At 37.5% G+C, this 20,596-nt stretch overlaps 1 protein-coding gene across 1 annotated transcript in view; it reads left to right on the forward strand.

Moving 5' to 3' along the window:
- The window catches only part of Nsd1 (nuclear receptor binding SET domain protein 1), a 113,637-nt gene that overhangs the window by 37,739 nt on the left and 55,302 nt on the right, over positions 1–20,596 (forward strand). The window contains exons 5-8 of the mRNA XM_015488448.2: positions 8,111–8,232; positions 11,715–11,836; positions 14,321–14,591; positions 16,693–16,802. Coding sequence (XP_015343934.2) covers positions 8,111–8,232; positions 11,715–11,836; positions 14,321–14,591; positions 16,693–16,802 — 625 coding nt within the window. The remainder of the gene's footprint in view (positions 1–8,110; positions 8,233–11,714; positions 11,837–14,320; positions 14,592–16,692; positions 16,803–20,596) is intronic.

Here is a 20,596-nt window from a genome sequence, read left to right on the forward strand (position 1 = left end):
GTTTTTTTTTTTTTTTTTTTTTTTTTTTGTGTGTGTGTGTGTGTATACACACATGTGTGATTTCTTTTGTCTAATTTTAATTTTAAAATTTTGAGGAGTACCAGGGATTGAACTAGGGGGCACTCAACCACTGAGCCATATCCCCATCCCTATTTTATATTTTATTTAGAGACAGGGTCTCACTGAGTTGCCTAATACCTACCCATTGCTGAGGCTGGCTTTGAACTTGCGATTCTCCTGTCTCAGCTTCCTGAGCTACAGGATTGCAGACGTGTACCACCATTGTCTAGTTTTTGTATCAGGATACTAGTGGCCTGATAAGATGTATTGTGACATAGGGTAGGGATTTTCTTTGTCTTTTGTTTTTGTTGTGCTTGGAATGCAAACCAGGGAATCATGCATGCTGAGCATGTGCTGTACTGCTGAGCCACACCCTGGTAGATTCTTAAATTAAGAATTTGCTATAACCCCCTTTGTGGCCTTCCTAATTTATTTGTTTTTTTAGGAAAACTTTACCAATATCATTGTTCTGGGTTATTTAGTTGGCTTTTAGTTGAAATATTTAGTGCGTGTCAGGTTGGGAAAAAATTCTTTGGTGTGAAGATGTGTCCTTGTCTTTTCAGGTATGGAGTTTTTTTTGCCCCTGATTTCTCATAGTTTAAGAATTTATGTCCTTGTTTTTCTCTCTAGTTGGTCTTTTTTTTTTTTTTTTTTTTTTTTGCTGGAGATAGAGCCCATAGCCTCAGGCATGCTAGGCAAATGCTCTATCACTTAACTGTACCCCCATCCCTGGTCTTGCTTTATTGTGGTTCTTGTTTTCCCAGAGGCCCCAAAACCCAGGGCAAATTATTCTTGGTTCAGGGTTATTGTTGTTCAAAGTAGGGTGTCTCTAAAACTTTTACTGGTCTCCTTTAAGGGAAGGTAAGCTCAGACACTGAGACTAAAATATTTAGAACATTTTTAGCAGTTTAATTTTATGCCTTTTGGGTCTAGCAATTAAAAATCAGGCACATTTTGTTTTTCTGTTCTGTTTCATTTTTTTCCATTAATTCAAACAGGTGATTTGAAAACTCTTGGTTTAGGACATTGACTTCCCATTGTTGGCTATAGTTTTAGTTTCCCTTGGCAAGGGAAGATTTTTTTTCTATGTGAAACCAGGAATTATAGCTCCCCCTCTTCCATTTTGATCTCTCATCCGTGTGTGTGTGTGTGTGTGTGTGTGTGTGTGTGTGTGTGTGTATGTATGCGTGTATGCGTGTTGCGTGCTGGAGATTAAACCCAGAGCTTTGTGCATGGGAGGCAAGCATTCTACCAACTGAACCCCTTTCATCTCTTTTTGCTGTGGGCTGAAACTAATCTCAATTAGCCTTGATTTTTCTGGCTTTAGCTCCAGAAATGTTTATTATTTGAAGCTCCTATAACAGATTTATGATCATTGTATTCTCCTGTTCATTGTTGCATTCCACCTCGCTCACTTAACTTTTTCCTTGATATCTTTCCTCCTTTCACTACTTTTATTGACCTGTCCTTTGCTATCTAGTAGTATCATAGTAGGGTCATGTGGGTGGTAGAACAAATTCTTTCTTGGGGAGGAGGGTACTGGGAATGAACCCAGGGGTGCTTAAACATTAAATCACATCCTCAGCACTTTTTATGTATTAAATTTTAAAGAATCAAGACAGGGTCTCCCTCAGTTCTGATGCTGTCTTTGAACTTGTGATCCTCCTTTCTCAGCTTCCTGAGTCGTATTTTTTACACACATGTATATTATGAAAGCAGATTGTCTTTTATTCAGGAATATTTCATAGTGTTTGTTCATTGAAATTTTTTAAATATTTTTTTTTTAAATAGATGGATACAGTATCTTTATTTTTTTACTTTAATTTTTACATGGTGCTGAGGATCGAACCCAGCGCTCTACTACTGAGCTACAATCCTAGCCCCATTGTAACATTTTATATATTGAAATAGTTTTATCTTTACTTGTTTAAATAAAAAAGTTTGGTTTGGGACATGGTAATATGGTCACAGAATTCAAAAGATGCAAAAAGTTAGTAAACATGTTCCTTCAGTGATATCAGATCTCTCTAGAGATAGTACATGAATAAGCAAAAAAATTGGAGTAAAGTATAAAATTTTATAAAGGCCTATATGTACAGATTTGACTCTTGAAAAGCCCTTAGCACGAATGGGAAGCTGTATTTCAGAAGCATATTTTTTTAACCTTGGTTATCGGGTCTTAGCAGTGCATCCCACCCCAGTTTATATAATCCTGTCATTTATAACAACAGGGCAAGGGAAGGATAGGATGGGAGGCTCATTTTTACTGAAAAGTGTTACATGTAACAGAATTATTTATTCCTGTTAAGAGAGTAGGATGATGAAACATAAAATGTTATGCTCTATAGGAAGATATTTGAAAATAGCTTCTAAAGAAGGTAGTGGTATAGATGAAGCAAGATTGGCCATGAATTTGTAATTGGTGACTCTAAATGATATGTACATGGGTTTGAAATTCTTTATTTAAAAAAAGAGCCAGGAAAATGGTAAATATTTGGGTAAATGTAAATCATAATGACTGAAGAAAATAATGCTTTAAGGAATTAAATACATATATTATATATATTTATAAAAAATAAAATGGGTTGTAGCTCAGTAGTAGAACACTCCTGGGTTCTACTCCTAGTACACTATAAAAACAAAAAAGAATGTAAATACACATAAAACTGTGATATACAACTGTATATATAATTTGGGATAGAGGCAGTGGAAGTTATTTCTCTTTACTCTCTGGGAGGATAACCACACACTCATTACTTTGAGTTAGAAATTTAAATTTTTAAATTGACCCAAGGGGGTGGGATTGTGGCTCAGTGGTAGAGGCCTAACCTAGCACATGCGAGTCCCTGGGTTCGATCCTCAGCACCACATATAAAAAAAATAAATAAAGGTATTTTGTCCAACTACAACTAAAAAATAAATTTTAAAAAAAATTGACCCAAAACAGAAAGCAAAGTCCCTCTGTGGTTTTTGTTGGAAGATTTGTCCCATAGACTTTTTCCAAAGTCTACATTGTATGGTTTGTATCCGTGTTATATAGTTTAACATATTTCTCTGATTTCTGTATCAGTTTGAGATTTTGACTTGAATATATCAATGTTTGAGTTCTTCTTTATCTCTGCCCTTTTACCAAGAGGCTTACATCTTCAGCTTACAAGTTCTCTGACACTAGCAGCCATTGGTAAATAAGGTTATAATGCTGCTTTGGGGAAAAAAAATAAGCAGGATAGTCAATGCTGGAGTGTTTCAATTTTAAATACAGCAACCAATCAAGGTAGACATGGCCATGGTGTGGATATTGGAGCAGAATTCAAAGAACTCAAACATTGAGTTTAAACTTTTGCCCCTTTCACTTTAATAAGATTGCCCATAAGCCCTCAGGCCAAATCAGTTTTAGTGGTCTATTTCTATGGGTTTTTACTTTCTCTTAGTTTTTGTTTCGCATAGTTTTTTTTTTTTTTTTAATTCTTGGTGGTTTGATTCTTTTAAGAGGATTTTAAAAACACATACATCATTTTTATTTGATGTCAACAACATCATGATTAGGCTGTTCTTTGGGGTTTTGCTTGTTAAGAAAATAATGTTCTGTCTCTAAGGTTTCAGAGTTGATGAAGTAGAGGTGGCTATGAGAGGACTGATATTGATAAGTAGTACTCTAGTCCTATGGGAAAGTTTGCCATTTTCATAAAAAGGAGAAACCTGCAATTTAGCTGTGATGAAAGGGACTTTATTGATTTAAAATTAATTTTCTTCAAGGTAATTATTTATATAACAAAATTTATATACATTATATGAACAATTAAATGATTTTTAAAGTAAATTTATTGAGTTATGCAGTCATTCCCATAAACCAGTTGTAGAACATTTGTATCAGTGCCAAAAGAGCACCATTAGCTTGTGTGTAATTTTTTTTTTTTTTTTTTTAATTTCATGGGATTGAAACCAGGGTGCTTTACCACTGAGCCACATCCCAAGCCCTTTTTTATTATTTTATTTAGATAAGGGGTCTTGCTGAGTTTCTTAGGGCTTGTTAAATTGCTGAGGCCGGCTTTGAACTCGAGATCCTCTTGCCTCAAACTACTGAGCTGCTTGGATTGCAGGCATGCACCACCAGGCCAGGCTATAGTTAATTCGTGTTTTTACCTTCAACACCGGATAACCACTAATCTGTTCTCTGTACTTATAGAGGTGCTTTTTCTGGACACTGTAAAGTGTGGTCTCTTGTGCTTTGCATTTTTCACTTGACTTAATGTTTTTGCAATGTATCCATGTCAAAGCACTTTTCACTAGTTTGTTCTTTTTTATTATCACAAGATGTTCAATATAGTGATATGCCACGTTTTATTCATCCATTCATTAGCTGATTAACATTTAGGTTATTTCACTTTTTTGGATATTTAATTAGCCCAATAAGATGAGTTTGTAAGAGTCTAAAAAGCTAGTGCTTGATTTGCTCAATGTGAGCAATTTATTTACATTCTTATAATATTTCTTATTCTTAAAATTTTGTAGTTTTAGAGTAGTCATAAGGTCCTGGCCCTGTGTTAGGAATTGGGGTATGTTTGCCCACAACCCCAGGGTTAACAGTGCTTTGACTCCTGCTCTGTTGTGTGTTTACTGTATATTCTGTGTTAAAACTTAAAGGATTTAGTACTGTTCTCACTGGCTTATGTAATTTTTTGACTTTTAATTATTTCCCTTCAGTATTCAAAAGATCATTCCTCTTTTGTTTCTAACTTATTCTTTAATTTAGCTTGCCAAATCACTTCATTTTGGCCTCACTTTGCCCATTTATAGTAGGAGGAGTTGAATTAAGTGATTCCCTACTTTTCCAATTCACAAGTGCTAAACTATTAGGAGAACATAAATGGAGAGTTGTGGTATGAGGGATAGAAGAGGAAGGGAAGAAAGAAAAGGAACCTAAGAAGCATTTTCTGGCATTAGTCATTAGTTGTGAATAGACTCTTTTCATTTGTAATGCATCATTCTGTTATTCATTTAAGGAAAGAGCCAGATGGTAAATATTTCACTCTTTATGGGCCAGAAGGCCTATGTCACTATTTAACCATGCCTTTGAAGCACAGAAGTCACAAACTCTATGTAAATACATTGACCAAGATGTTATTCCAACAAAACAGTCCCATTAGTAGTTTCAAAACCCTGAATCTTTAAAGCGTTGTTCTTTAAAGGATAATTTTTCAGGGGGCAATGTATGTGACTTTGTAGGGGCCTAAAAGGTGTGTCAGATATAATTAGAGATTTTTTTCACTTTAATTTCCACTTTGGGTGTGTATGTGCATTGCATTGGGCATTGAATTCAGAGGCAACTCTACCTCTGTGCAAGTCTTCAGCCCTTTTAGCTTTTATTTTCAGACAGAGGGTGTTGCTAAATTGCCTAGGCTGGTCTCAAACTTGCTGTCCTCTGCCTTAACTTCTGGAGCAGCTGAGACTATAGGGGTGTGCTACAACCCCCAGCTTAATTTCCAGTCTTTTGTGCCCTTTGCTGGTTTCCTTGTTTCTCTCTCTCTTTCTTGCCGCATGCTCGCTCTCGCTCTCGCTCTCGCGCCCGCGCGCGCCCTCTCTCTCTCTCTCTCTGGTACTGAGGATTAAATCCAGGGGTGCTCAACCACTGAGCCTCATCCCCAGCCCTTTTTTAGATGTTATTTAGAGACAGGGTCTTGCTGAGTTGCTAAGTGCCTGAGTAAGTTACTGAGGCTGGCTTTGAACTCACAATCCTCCTGCCTCTGCCTCCTGAGCTGCTGGGATTACAGGCATGCTCCATTGTTCCTGGCTCCTTGCTGTTTTCAAGGAAATAGAGAGCTGGAGGACTGAAGTCTATACTAAGTAGTTATTTTTTATGAGGTATAAACCCCAAGCTAGAGTGAGACTGTTTGGGAATGAGATCCAATCTGTGTGATATAGGTGGTGTGGGAGATGCTGCTGCAATAGCATAGGGACTTGTTTAGGAAGAAAAAAGGACTTTAGAATTTTGATAGATTTTGTTTGGAATCCAGGTCTTGCCACCTCAGTAATTGACTCCCCCTTTATTATGACTAACTTCATGTTTTTGTTTGTTTTTAAAATTGGCTTCCCTGTTTGAGCCCCATTATATTATTTATAAAGTTATGGGTATCACGTGGGTGTGGTCATGCACATATATGATCCCAGCTACTTGGGAGACTGAGGCAGGAGGATCCCAAGTCATTAATAAATAAGGAAGGAGAATAAGGAAGCAAACAAGCGAATGAGTGAGGAAGCAGGCAGATGGGAGATGTAGCTCACTGGTATATGGTTTGCCTGGATTCAATCCCTAGTGCCGCGTCCGGCTAACAAGAGTCCGGCGAGGGACGGCGGGGTTAAAAATACACAGGACACCAAGGTTCTTCATCCAGGAGGGAGCATGTGCGCGCTTTATTGCCAAATTTGTTCCCCTTATATATCTTTTTAACAGCTGCGGGAAATCACTCAAAAGTGAGGAGGGAAGAGTAATAACTGCGTCCTTGGGTTACCGTCATGTCACCTTCCCCTATCAGGAGGCTAGAACAGGTCAAGATGTTCCCTGCTCCAGGCAGATAAAGGGGAAACCTCAAGCCGGCATCAGGGCCTTGTGAGCTGGCCACATTGACATGCAGAACAAAGAACTGGGGGTTGAGTCCCCAGGGGCCAGGGCGGGCCTGCTACCAGCAAGTCCCCCTTTTTTGTTTTTTGCATGTCAATGGGAATCAAGTAGCCCCTGCACTGCTTGCCCCTGCACTGCTTACCCGTCTCTGGGGAGGCCCCATTCCCCTGGCTTAGGTTGCCATGCAAGCGTGGAAGTTGCCCGTCACTGGGTACTACAAGATCAGCTCTTGTCCTACGTAAACGGACACTTTTCAGTTAGGATGTCATGGCCAGCAGGACACAACTGGGGATCCCAGTCATCATCTTTGCCAGTGGGATAGCTATGACCAGGGAGCTTTCTGAACGTAAGGGTCTGGGATGACGGCACCAAGTCAGCAGGGTAATTATGGACCTGGGCAAAAGCAGGCATACATAGGAGGGCTTGGGTATTGGCTCCTGTCCAGTTACATCTCATCTCCGGATGGGTCGTAAGTACACCTCGTGGGCGGAGTCGTCCATCTCCAGGCGTTGGTAGTGAACCGACTTGACCCTGGCACCCAGCCAACTGAAGATAGGAGTCAATTTCACCCTGAAGTCCCAGGGTTGTTGCTCCTTCCCGAGTCTGCGTCTACCGGTCTTGTGCAGCGTTCCAGGACCCAAATGGGTTTTTCCGTCCCTGGAGAGAAGACACATACAGCTCCTCTCACTCTAGCCAAGAGTGGAGCAGGGGGTTGCCACTTCCCTGTAGCCAGATCCTTCCATCTTATCTGTGCTTTTTGTATGGTGGGAGGGGAAAAGTGACGCTGCGCCGCTGTACGGCCTTCGGCGTCAGTGAGCAAAAAATTTAAAGTGAATAGAGTTATGCTTAGGAGTGCTTGTGGTCCCTGACAATTCTGGTATATCTCCCCCTCTTTTGTTTTTTGCAAATAGGTTTTAAGATGTTGATGGGCCCGTTCAACAATGGCCTGTCCTTGGGGGTTATATGGGATTCCTGTTTTGTGTATAATATCCCACTGTGAGCAAAATTTTTGGAAGGTTTGACTAATATAAGCTGGGCCATTATCTGTTTTTATACATTGAGGGGTTCCCATAAAGGAAAAGGTTTTAACATAGTGCTGTATCACGTCCTTAGCCTTTTCTCCTGAATGTAAAGTAGCGGAGATAAAACCAGAGAACGTGTCTATACTGACATGCACAAAAGACAGCTTTCCAAAACTAGGAATATGAGTTACATCAGTTTGCCAGATGTCGTTTGGCTGAAGGCCCCTTGGGTTGACTCCCAGAGAAGGGGAATGGATAAAAGGTGCACAAGTAGGACATAGGGAGACAATTTTTAAAGCTTGATCCCGGGAACATCCTGAGCGGAAGCGCAAAGTTTGTGCGTTTAGGTGAAATTTATTATGAAGTTGTAGGGCCTTATCATACTCAGTTATTGTATATATAAAATTAGTGGCATGTGTGGCAGCGTCTGCCATGGCGTTGCCCGCCGCCAGAGGACCTGGAAGTCCGGAATGACTTCTAATGTGACCTATGAAGAGGGGGTCTGCCGTAGCCCATATAAGAAGCTGCACTGTTTGTAGTTGATCCATGATAGTGGATTGTTTTCCAATATAAGGTGCCGTCTCAATCGCGGAGGCGAGCCTGGCGATATAGAGACTGTCTGTGAAAACATTAAGGGGCACTGAGCTATAGGTCTGTAAGGCCAATATTAAGGCTGCAACCTCCGCTTTTTGGGCCAAACAATCGGCCACTCTCTTGCGGATGACTTGGGTCCCATCTGAAATGACAGCAAACCCATTTTTGGCCCCGTCAGTGAAGACGGGTTTGTGCCCCCGGGAGGAGGCTCAAACAGGTCAAGATGTTCCCGAGAGACACATATGCTCTAGGCAGGTCACGGCCTTGTGAGCTGGCCACATTGACATGCATAACAAAGAACTGGGGGTTGAGTCCCCAGGGGCCAGGGCGGGCCTGCTACCAGCACCCTAGTACCACCAAAAAAATAAAAATAAAATAGATATTGTTTTCTAAGTTGCAAATTGAAGTGATTATTGGAGATTCTTGGATGGCAGTTGGCTTAACTTACCTGGTACATAGTAACTCTCTTACTACCTCCTTTCATTTCTTTGTCTTTTTTTTCCTATTAAAAATGTCATTGGTGTTTGAAAAACTTAGATGGATATATAATGGGAATTTATTGACGCATAATCAACTTTCCTCTGAACATAAATTAATTGCCATTAACTCTCATAGGTATGAATGTGTGTATTCATTCCAAGATATATTTTTTGCTTATTTCTTTTTTTAACCTAAATGGATTTTTCAAACGTTATTATTTGGAAGAAATAATTACTTGGCTTGTGGTTTTAATTTATTTTGAAATAATTGCTTGGGAAAAATCTCTCCACTTCAGGTCAATTAGAGATTTATTGCATACCATGGAAAAGTTAGGAAAATTCCAGTGATTTTCATGTTGTAACTAGCCCCATAATTTTATTAAGAGCAATGTAGGTATACAATTTTAATAACTATTTCAGCCTTTAATATTACTTTTAAATAAAGTAAAAGGTATATTACTAGTATTTACTGCTATGAAATTACAACACTTACTAGTAGTAAAAAGCAACTATCTGAAGCATCTTGCCCTAATAAAAGGTTTTATGGGGGTTTATTTCCATAAGTGCTAAGGAGCGGGTGTTTTTTGTGATACTAGTGCTTGCCTTTGACCCTTTCTTCTTCCTTTTTTTTTTAACATTTATTTTTTAGTTATAGGTGGACATAATACCTTTATTTTATTTTTATGTGGTGTTGGGGATCGAACTCAGTGCCTCACACATGTTAGGCAAGTGCTCAACCACTGAGCCACACCCCAGCCCCCCCCATTTCTTCTTGATTTCAACTTTTGGGGTGTTTTGTTGCTTTGGACTCCTCCTGGGCTTATTGCTTTCCTTTCATTGTAAGACTATAAGTAATGCCACATTCACCTGAGGGCAGGAAACAGCTTCCATTGAGGTCATCATAACTTTATGAAATGCCTTTTGCCTCCTGTGTAGACAGTGCCTTCCATTACGCATTAGCTGTGTTCCCGAAAAGCTTACCTACAGTATGGTGAAATGGTTATAGTATATGAAGTATATTAAAACTGGGACAAAGTGTGCTGGGAATGTAGGTCAGTGGTAGAGTACTTTCATGGCCCTGAGTTCACAATTGTCAGTATTAACAAAACAAATATTGCCACCACCAACACACACATATTTACTGGGGCAAGATTTTTTTTTTTTTAAAGTTGTAAGGTGGATACAATATCTGTATTTTATTTATTTTTATGTGGTGCTGAGGATTGAACCCAGTACCTCATTTGCGAGGCAAATGCTTTACTACTGAGCTACAGCCACAGCCCTGGGACAAGGTTTTATAGGGAAATTTTAATAGACATGTGTTTCCACCGTTAATTCAAAGAAATAATGTTATGAAGTTGTTCTTCTATATCCATGGATTCTGCACTTCTGTGCTTTTGTCCAACTGTGATGAATCTGGATTCATCCTACTGTTGATCCTGCAACTCAGAAAGCCAAAGCAGGAGGATTGCATTTTTTCGAAGCCAGCCTTGGAAACGTAGACCCTGTCTCAAAATATAAATGTTTGAGGGGGCTGGGATTGCGGCTCAGCGGTAGAGTGCTCGCCTAGTGCGTGTGAGGCCCTGGGTTTGATCCTCAGCACCACATAAAGATAAATAAAGGTATTGTGTCCAACTACAAATAAAAAAATACAAATAAATAAATGTTTGAGGGTACAGCTCAGTGGTAGAGTGCCCCTGAGTTCAATCCTTAGTACTTTGGGGAGAAAATTGCAAAATAGAAATTGCATATCTACTGAACATGTTCAGTATTGTTAAGGGGATAACAATTAACTATTTATATAAAATATGGATTATGTTGGATATTATGAGTAATGTGTAAATGAATTGAAACATAGGAGAGGATATGCATAGGTAATATGCATATGTGATATTATTGTATATTAGGGATTTGAGCACCCACAGATTTTGTTATCTGGGGATTCCTAGAACCAACACCCCACAGATACTGAAGGATAACTGTATTACTCTCCTATCTTTTGTGTGTGTATGTGTATGTGTGCGTATGGGGATACCAGGGATTGAACTCAGGGGCACATCCCCAGCCCTATTTTGTATTTTATTTAGAGACAGGGTCTCACTGAGTTGCTGAGGCTTGCTTTGAACTTGCGATCCTCCTTCCTCAGCCTCCCAAGCCTCTTGGATTACAGGTGTGGACCACGATGCCTGGTTTACTCTCCTATCTTTCGAATGTATTTTTATGACATTGTGATATTGAAATACATTGAGATATTTATGTATTTTTGTTATTCATATTTCTAAAGTGAAACTGACTGCAATCCTGGCGGAAAGTGCTTTTGAAACTAATCTGGTATGCTGATTAGGTAAATCTATCTCAGTGTCTATCTAATATTCTGTATATTCCAGAGATTTTATTCGTTCTTTTATTTATTTATTCATTCTTTGCAGTACTGAGGATTGATCCAAGATGTTCTTCACTGAGTTATATCCCTACCCCTTTTTATTTTTTAATTTTGAGACAGGGTTTTGCCAAGTTGCCCAGGCTGGCCTTGCACTTGCTGTCCTTCTGCTTCAGGCTCCTCAGTAGTTTGGGAGTACAGGAGTATGTGCCAGTGCACCTGGTTTAGAGAGATATTAGTTAAAACAATCCATCTACATTTTAATGTTAGGTTTATTTGGACTGGCTTGGTCACTACAGGATATTAGCTTAAATTTTCAACCTTTTCCTTAAGATTGGGTGGCTGTGTGTATGTGTAGTGTGTATGTGTAGTAATCACAGTTAATCACACTTGTTGTGATAAATCATAGCAAATTGTTTTGTGCCTTTCATAGTGTAAGCCCAGATCTTTTTTATGTGGTTTCCCATCTTGTTACTTTTGGGAGTGTGAATATGGTTTCAGGAAAACAATGAATTCTCCTGCAGCTTTTTAGTTAGTATTGAACTTATTTCCTCTTTTAGCTGTGCGGTCAGAGAAGAAACGCCTCAGGAAGCCCAGCAAGTGGCTTCTGGAATATACAGAAGAATATGATCAGATATTTGCTCCTAAGAAAAAAAAGAAGGTACAGGAACAGGTACACAAGGTATGTGACAGTGGTTCAACAAACTTGGGCTTCTTATTTTGCCTTCAGCATTGTATTTTATCTTCATGAGGCAGTGAGCTCCTGAACTGGGATCTTGATCTTTTTTTCTTTGTTTTTTGATTTTTAATCTTTAGCATCTAGCACAGTACTTTGCATTTATTAATTATGTAAGAATTATATCACTAATTCTTCATGTTGTATATCTGTTTATATATGTCCCCCCCCCACCTGTTTTTTTTAGTACTGGGTATCAAAACCAGGGGCAGCTGGGCAGGGTGGTGGCCCATGCCTATAATCCCAGTAGTTCGGGAATCAGCAAGAAGCAGGAGGATCACAAGTTCAGATCTTGCCTCAGCAACTCAATGAGGTCCTAAACAACTTGTGAGTTTTTGGCTCTAAATAAAATAACAAAAAAGGGCTGGAGATGTGGCTCAGAGGTTAAGTGTGTCTCGGTTTAGTCCCTGGTACCCAAAATAAAACAAAAGAAAACCAGGGGCATGTTAGGTAAGCATTCTTAACACTGAGAATATCTATCTGCCTGCCTTCCTTTCCTTGCTTTTCAAAATTCCCTTTTTTGGGATTGAACCCAGTGGTGGGGCAGCAGGCAGGCAAAGGTGGGGTGGGTGCACTCTGCCATCAAGCTACATACCCAGCCTTTTTTATTTTTCATTTTGAGACAGGGTCTTGCTATTTTGCCAATGGTGGTCTCCAACATGTGATCCTACTACCTCAGCCTTCTGAATCCCTGACTGAGATTACAGGTGTGTGCCACCACACCCTGCTCTGTGTATATATGTGTTTTTCCCTTCTTAGCTATTGAAGACTGTTTAATGACTTAGGAATATTGTTACCATACGGTGTTGAGTAGACTTTAAACTGAATTATTTTATTTTATTTTTTTTTTCGTTTTGCAGCATAACATTTATTTTTATTAAAACATTCTTAAAATTCTTCAATTTGTGTACTTACTTTTATTCTGATTTGTTTCTTTTAAATCTTTAATTTTATTTCTGTTTTGTGTAGTTTAAAATTATTTTCAGAATAATTCTCATTTTCCATTTTTTTTTCCTGTGAAGCAGTAACTCCTCCACTTTTGCTCTACATCCTGGGATGTCTCCACTCCATCCACAGATATTCTTTTTTTTTTTTTTTAATTTGTTTTAATTAGTTACACATGACAGTACAATGACCTTGACATATCATACATTTGAAATAGATGGGATATAATAACTCATTTTTTCTGATTAAACTGAATTATTTTAAAGTCATTGAACGTTTTTTATTTTTTGTTTTGATTTTATGCCTCTAGGAATCAATCCCACAGCACTGCACATTCTAACCCATGCCCTCTACTACTTAACTATATCCCCATCTAGAGAGGCTTTTTGACAGCATATCCCTAAATACTTTAATATGCATCTCTGAAAAATAATTTTCCTTTATAATTATTTTAACAGTTTTATGTCTTATAAGATCAGCTTAGCTAATATTGGCCTATGGATGTCTCCTTTCTAGATTTATGACTGCTTCCTCACAACCTTCACTTTTTTGTTTCTCTATTATCTATAGTCCCTTTAAGGGGAAGATAGAATATTTAATTTATTGGTGATATTTTATATATTTATTTCATGGCATTAGAAGATATAAACCATTAACTTGTCCATTTTGGTGACTCATTCCTTTAAGTTTTATTTATCCCTTTTGATCAAGAAGCAAAATGTGTGTAATTACTTTGGTTCCAAAGAAATGTCCTATTCCTCATTACCCATTTCTCTTATGTTAAAACATAAAAATAAAAAAAAGTTGAAGATCCTTGGCTTTGTCAGTAATTTTGTTAGGGTTCACACAATGAAAACTTTGATATTTTATAATTTCTTCTGCTTTTAACTAGCCATTCCTTTTATTATCTGAATCACTATTGTTGTTCTTTCTTTCCTTGTAATTACTAGTTACGATTAAGGAACTTGTTAGTAGTTGTGTTAACTGGTGACATTAGTAGAACATTTTTTCTTTTCTTTTTGGGTTATTGTCATGAACTTTGGAGTTTTTGTAGCTTTTGTGTATCTCATTGAACTCCATTGTTTTTAAATTGTAAAATAGATATACCACATTAACTAACTTCAGTGTACACTTCTGTGACATTAAGTATGGTCACATTGTAATACAACCATCATTCCGAGCAAAGCATTTTTATATTCTCAAAATGAAACTGAGTACCCAGTAACCAATAGTTTCCTTTCCCCCTCAACCCCTGCAATTAAATTCTACTTTTTGTCCATGAATTTTATTTTTCTACATATCTCAGATTAGTTAAATCATGGAACACTTGAAATTTTGTGTTTGGCTTATTTCCTTTAGTATATCCTCAAGGATCATCCATCTTGTATGTGTCAGAATTTCATTCCTTTTTGAGTGCATTATTCTATTTGGCAAATTATAGCAATTTTGGCTTGGAAATTCTAGTGTTTCTTTTTTTCCTCTTAGGTAAGTTCCCGCTGTGAAGAGGAAAACCTTGTAGCCCGATGTCGAACTAGTGCTCAGAACAAGCAGGTGGATGAGAATTCTTTGATTTCAACCAAAGAAGAGCCTCCAGTTCTTGAAAGGGAGGCTCCATTTTTGGAGGGTCCCTTGGCTCAGTCAGAACTTGGAGGTGGACATGCTGAGTTGCCACAGCTAACCTTGTCTGTTCCTGTGGCTCCAGAAGTCTCCCTACGACCTGCCCTTGAGTCTGAGGAATTGCTTGTTAAAACACCAGGTAAGGTGGGGTTGGAGTCTCAGTATATAAGTGGATATGATTGGACACAACAGATTTTTTTTTTACTGGGTTTTGATATAAAGCTGACATTTTAAACTACCCATTTTTGTCCTGCGATACTCCTAAAATAGTGGTTATTTTGATGTAGTTTCTGACCCTGAACTAATTTATGGTATGTCTTCAAGAAGACATATTTTTAGAAGTTCCTCACTTGCCCATCATTGTTTTTCATGGTTATTGATCAGCCACAATTTGAATAAACAGGGAGGGATAGCCACCGGACATTAGTGGAATAAGTGCTTGAAATCTATGCTGTGTTTACCAACTCCACCAATTGCTGTGTTGCTTAGGAAATCTCTGAACTTGTTTTCATATGTATAAAATGAGGATCATAATGTAATAAAAATGTATAATGTTATCATTATATTCTTGAATACATAACATAGTAAGAAGTTATCTTAATTACCAGTTGCTTATCTTTTTATCACCCTTTCATACTAGGAATTTAATCCAGGGGTGCTCTACCACTAAGCTACATCCGTAGCCCTTTTTATTTTTCATTTTGAGACAGGGTTTTGGTAAGTTGCCCAAGCTGGCTTTGAACTTGAAATTTTCTGGCTTGCAGCCTTCCTAATAACAGGGATTACAGATGTGTGCTATTCTGTCTGGCTCATTGTATCATTCTTAACACATGTTACCTAGGGAGAGTTAGATATAAGTGTATTATCTCATTTACCTTTTCACTATTGAATGTTTCAGTCAGCTCAGATATGTGAAGAATTCTCTTGTTTGCTTTTAAATTTTGGATAAATTCTTTTTACATTCCAATAGTAGCTTGTAAGGTTTTCTCCTTCAAATAAAGGGGGCAAAAAGAATCCTTATTATGCTTATAAGGCAGAATCAAAGGATTTCAGTTTAATTTAATTTACAATTTTTTTAAAAAGCCAGTTTTTTGTTTGATTGTGCTAGGACACTCAGGCTTTTTTTTTTTCTTTTTAATATTTATTTTTCAGTTTTCGGTGGACACAACATCTTTATTTTTATGTGGTGCTGAGGATCAAACCCAGTGCCCCATGCATGCCAGGCGAGCGCGTTACCGCTTGAGCCACATCCCCAGCCCGACACTCAGGCTTTGATCACGTCCTTGTGCAGTGCTGTGCTGGGGTTTTGAACCCAGCGCCTTGCACATGCTAGGCAAGTGCTATACCACTGAGATACATCTGTAGCCCCAAAAGATTTCTTTTTCTTTTTTTTTTTTTTGGTAGTACCAGAGATTGAACCCAGAAGGACTCTGCCATTTAGTTATAACCCCAACCCTTTTTATTTCATTTTTAGACAGAATCTTGCTAAGTTTCTGAGGGTGGCTTTGAACTTGTGATCTTACTGTTTCAGCCTTCTAAATTATTTGGATTATAGGTGTACACCACCACTCCTGGCCCCCAAAAAAGATTTTTAAAAGAATAGGAAAAGCCCTTAACCCTTTTTTTTGTGCTAAGCCTTATTACTATGCTCTTGTATATAATTCTTAGGAACATTGCACTAAAATAAATGTCTCTTATTTATCTAGGTGCAGAGTAAAAATTAAAATTGTGGTCCATTTTAACCCACAATTCAGATTTTATTTTACTTTTTTCCTCTTTTGTTCTTACCATTAAATAATTGCTGTAAATGCAGTTCAAGTCTTTGACATCTCCCATAGTTTTTCTATGATTTCAGGAAAAAATATCCACACACAAGTACATCCTCAAATGAGTTTGTGTTTTCATTGAGAGCTATTTGCTTGTTTTTATATATATATATATATATATATATTTTTTTTTTTTGGACACAATACCTTTATTTTATTTTTATGTGGTGCTGAGGATCGAACCCAGGGCCTCATGCATGCTAGGCGAACACTTTACCACTGAGCCACAACCCCAGCCCTTGCTTGTTTATTTTAAGTAAAATTTTATTATAAATAAATTCCCATCCTTCCCCTCCCCATAAGATGCTGAGAAAAACACGAACAGTGTTGTGATTCTGTTGTATACAGATTCTTTTCAAAATTAGCTTGTGTCCAGTTTCTAAATCATTTAATGAGAAAGTATGTGTATTTTAGGAAATTATGAAAGTAAGCGTCAAAGAAAACCAACAAAGAAACTTCTTGAATCCAATGATTTAGACCCTGGATTTATGCCCAAGAAGGGAGACCTTGGCTTTTCTAAAAAGGTATGTTATTTTTGTTAATCCTAAAAAGGTTTAAATCCAAAAAGTGTGGAATTTTAAAAAATAATCTTTTATTACTGTTAACTTTGATATACATAATAGAATAGCACCTTTTATTTGTGGTTTCAATTTCCACAGTTTGAGGTGACTGTGGTCAACTGTGTTTTGAAATACCAAATCGAAAATTCTAGGAATATACAATTCCTAAGTTTTAAATTGTTCAGGATTTTGAGTAGCAAGATAAAATCTCACACCATTCCACTCTGTCTTATTCTGTTTATGAATCATCCATTTTGTCCAGCATATTCACACTGTGTATTTTTCACCTGTGGATCACCTAGTAGCCATGTTACCTGATCAGCTATCATGGTATTGTAGTGTTTGTATTCAAGTAACTTTTATTGTACTTAATAATGGTCCCAACATATAAAAGTTATGATGGCTGGCAGTTCCAAAATGCCGAAGAGAAGCCGTAAAGTGTTTCCTTTTAAGTGAAATGGTGAAAGTTCTAGATTTAATAAGGAAAGAAAAAAAGCTTAAGTTCACATTGCTGAGATCCGTGGTAAGAATGAGTCCTCTATCTGTCAAATTATGAAGAAGAAAGAAGAAATTTATGCTAGTTTTGCTGTCATATCACATATTGTAGAAGTTAAAGCCACATTGCATATGTGCTTAGTTAAGATAGAAAAAGCATTAATTTTATGGGTGGAAGATTTGAAGAAAACTTGTTCTGATTGATGGCCAAGTGTTGTGCCAGAAAGCATTGAACCTAAACGAAGACTTGTTCCCCTGATATAAGTGACACCATACCATTTACTACCAGTAAAGGATGGTTACACAGATTTAGGAATAGTTTTGAAGTGAAAAATCTAAAAATTAATAAGAGAGGACATGTCTGTGGATGAAGAAGCTGCTGCCACATTTCCAGCACAGTTGAAGAATCTGAATAGGGGGAAGGATACCATCAAAAGCAAGTCTTGAATTGCAATGAAAACAGCCTCTTCTGGAAAGAAATGTCTAATAGAACCTACATTCATAAAAGTGCAAAGGAGACAACAGGGCATAGAACATGGAGGGACAGATTATCTTTGGTGAGTACAGTATTATAAGATATTTTGAGACACACACACACAAATTCATAAAACTTTATTACAAAATGCTATTGAAATCGATCTGTTTCATTTTTGCTATTTGTTTTCCTTGGCTGTCTGTACTGGGGATTGAACCCAGGGCTCTGCACATGCTACGTAAGCGCTTTACTATGGAAACAGCCACATTCCCAGCTCTTTTTATTGTGAGACAGCCTCTCCCTAATTGTTCAGGCCAGCCCTGAACTTGGAATCCTCCTACCTCAGCCTCCTAAGTAGCTGTGATTACATGGGTACACTACCACACCAAGTGAATTACACTTTTTTAAAAAAATAATTATTGTTAATCTTTTTCTATGCATAATTTATACATTAAACCTTATTATTGATATGTTTATGTAGGAAAAAATATATACATAGTGTTCAGTAGTCTATACTTTGAAGCATCTATTGGAGGTCTTGTAAAAGTATCCCTTGTGAATACGAAAGGACTAATGTAACAAGGAAATTAGGCAGTGTCAGTAAGCATATGTGATCTGTTTGAGAAATCATGTGGCCATGTGTGTGCACTGGCTTCAGGTTTTCTTTACAAATGGGAGTATATTTGAAAAGCTTCTACAATTGAATAAAATTTATAATAATTTACAATAATTCCTTTTTTCTTCTCCCTGGGCTGAAAACATCTTACTTGTGTATCACTTTTCTCTCTCAAGCTTCTAGACTACTCTTTTATCCTGCCTGTGTAATACCTGTCTCTGTTATAATCCTGGTAGAAATATTTGTATTTAAGTTTCTGGATTTGCACAGTTTTGTTTTGTTTTGTTTGGGGGCAGGGGTGGTCCTGGTAATTGGACCCATCCCTTTTATTATTTTTTTATTTTGAGACAGGATCTCGCTAAGTTGCTGAGGCCTCACTAAATTCACTGAGGCTGGCCTCGAACTTGTGATCCTCATTTCCTCATCCTCCTGAACCCCTGGGATTATAGGCATGGGCCAAGGTGCCTGGCTTCAGAGTTGATTTTTAGTAGTCAAGAAAGCATTGGAAAGTGAGATGGAAGTAGAAAGATAATTAATTTTATAATAGATAATGACTGAATACTGGTTCCTTGCAAAACTTCTGCTACTCCTATAATTCTATTTTAGTTCCCCTGTTTTTGTTAGGTATTTACCTATTTGATTTGGTGTTATGAAGCTTATTTGTTTCATACCTTTTTTTTTTTTTCTTTTTAAAAGCATTCTGTCTTTTATTCTTCTCAGTCTTTTGACTTGGTCTTTTTAATTATTGTTAGGTGTATCTCCTGCCCTCTGAATTTTCTCTGCAGTTTGTACAACCTTTAGTGACAATTTCATCTCTTCAGCTCACTGTACTCGTTGAACCATATAGTCTAATAAGCCTGTGATGAATTTACTCCATGGGAATCATTTGAATGTTTTTGAGGATGAATGTGACATTTGCAGTGAGATGATGTATTTAGTAGTATTGTACAAGGTGAGTCATGAGAGGTTATTATATTATTGCTGGAGATGAGATAATAGCAGATTTCACAGAAAGTAGCAGTTCAAGTTAGTTAAGTGAATCAATTAAAGAAATAAGGTCAATTTTTTAGTGGTTTTGAAGGTAGGTTTCTTAAAATGTCATGTTCATTTGTGCAACCTTGTTCTGTCAAATTAGTTTCTGATATAGGGGCTGGGGTTGTGGTTCAGTGGTAGCGCACTTGCCTGGCATATGTGAGGCACTGGATTCGATTCTCAGCACCATGTACAAATACGTAAAATAAAGGTCTATCTACAGCTGAAAAAAAAATTTTTAACAAGTTAGTTTCTTGGGGGCTGGGGTTGTGGCTCAAGTGGTAGCACGATGGCCTGGCATGTGCGAGGTACTGGGTTCGATCCTCAGCACCACATAAAAATAAATAATAAAGATATTATGTTCACCTAAAACAAAAAGATAAATATAAAAAAAGAAAAATGAAATTAGTTTCTGATGTAAAATATGACCAGTCATGTTTCTGGGTTAATATTGTTAAGGACATAGAATGTATGGTATGATTTTTTAATTTATATTAGGCAAATGTATCCTACACCTGTTCTTTTTTGAATATATATATATAATCGATGGGCATAATATCTTTATTTTATTTATTTTTATGTGGTGCTAAGGATCAAACCCAGTGCCTCGCATGCTAGGCAGGCACTCTACCACTGAGCTACAATCCCAGCCCTACACCTTTTCTTTTTAAAAATTGAAATACCTTTTGCACTGCTAAAAATGTATAGTTTTTAATTGGTCTGTTGGATGGCTTAAATAATCCTATACACCATGCGACAACCAACAAAGTATATATAATCTTCATTCATCACCCTAGAAGTTCATCTTGCATTTGGGTGTGTTTGTGTGTTTGGCCCTGGGGATTACACCTAGGGCCTCATGACCTTTTGAGACAGGTTCTCTCTAAAGGGCCCAAGCTGACTTGGATTTTTCTTCTTCCTGCAACAGTCTCTCCAAAAGCTAGTATTACTTATGTATACCACCACACTGAACTCCTGTGCTTCTCTTATCAGTCACTTCCCCACTCTTATCCAAGATCTTTCTCTTTCTTATTTCTTTCTCTAAGATCTCACTCTTTCTTATTTTTATCACTCTAGTTTTGCTTGTTTGTGGTTATCAGTATTACTTTGTTTTATGCCAGCTTCTTTTGTTCAACCTGT

The sequence above is a fragment of the Marmota marmota genome, unplaced genomic scaffold, assembly GCF_001458135.2.
Source record: "Marmota marmota marmota unplaced genomic scaffold, marMar, whole genome shotgun sequence".
In the NCBI taxonomy this organism is placed as follows: domain Eukaryota; kingdom Metazoa; phylum Chordata; class Mammalia; order Rodentia; family Sciuridae; genus Marmota; species Marmota marmota.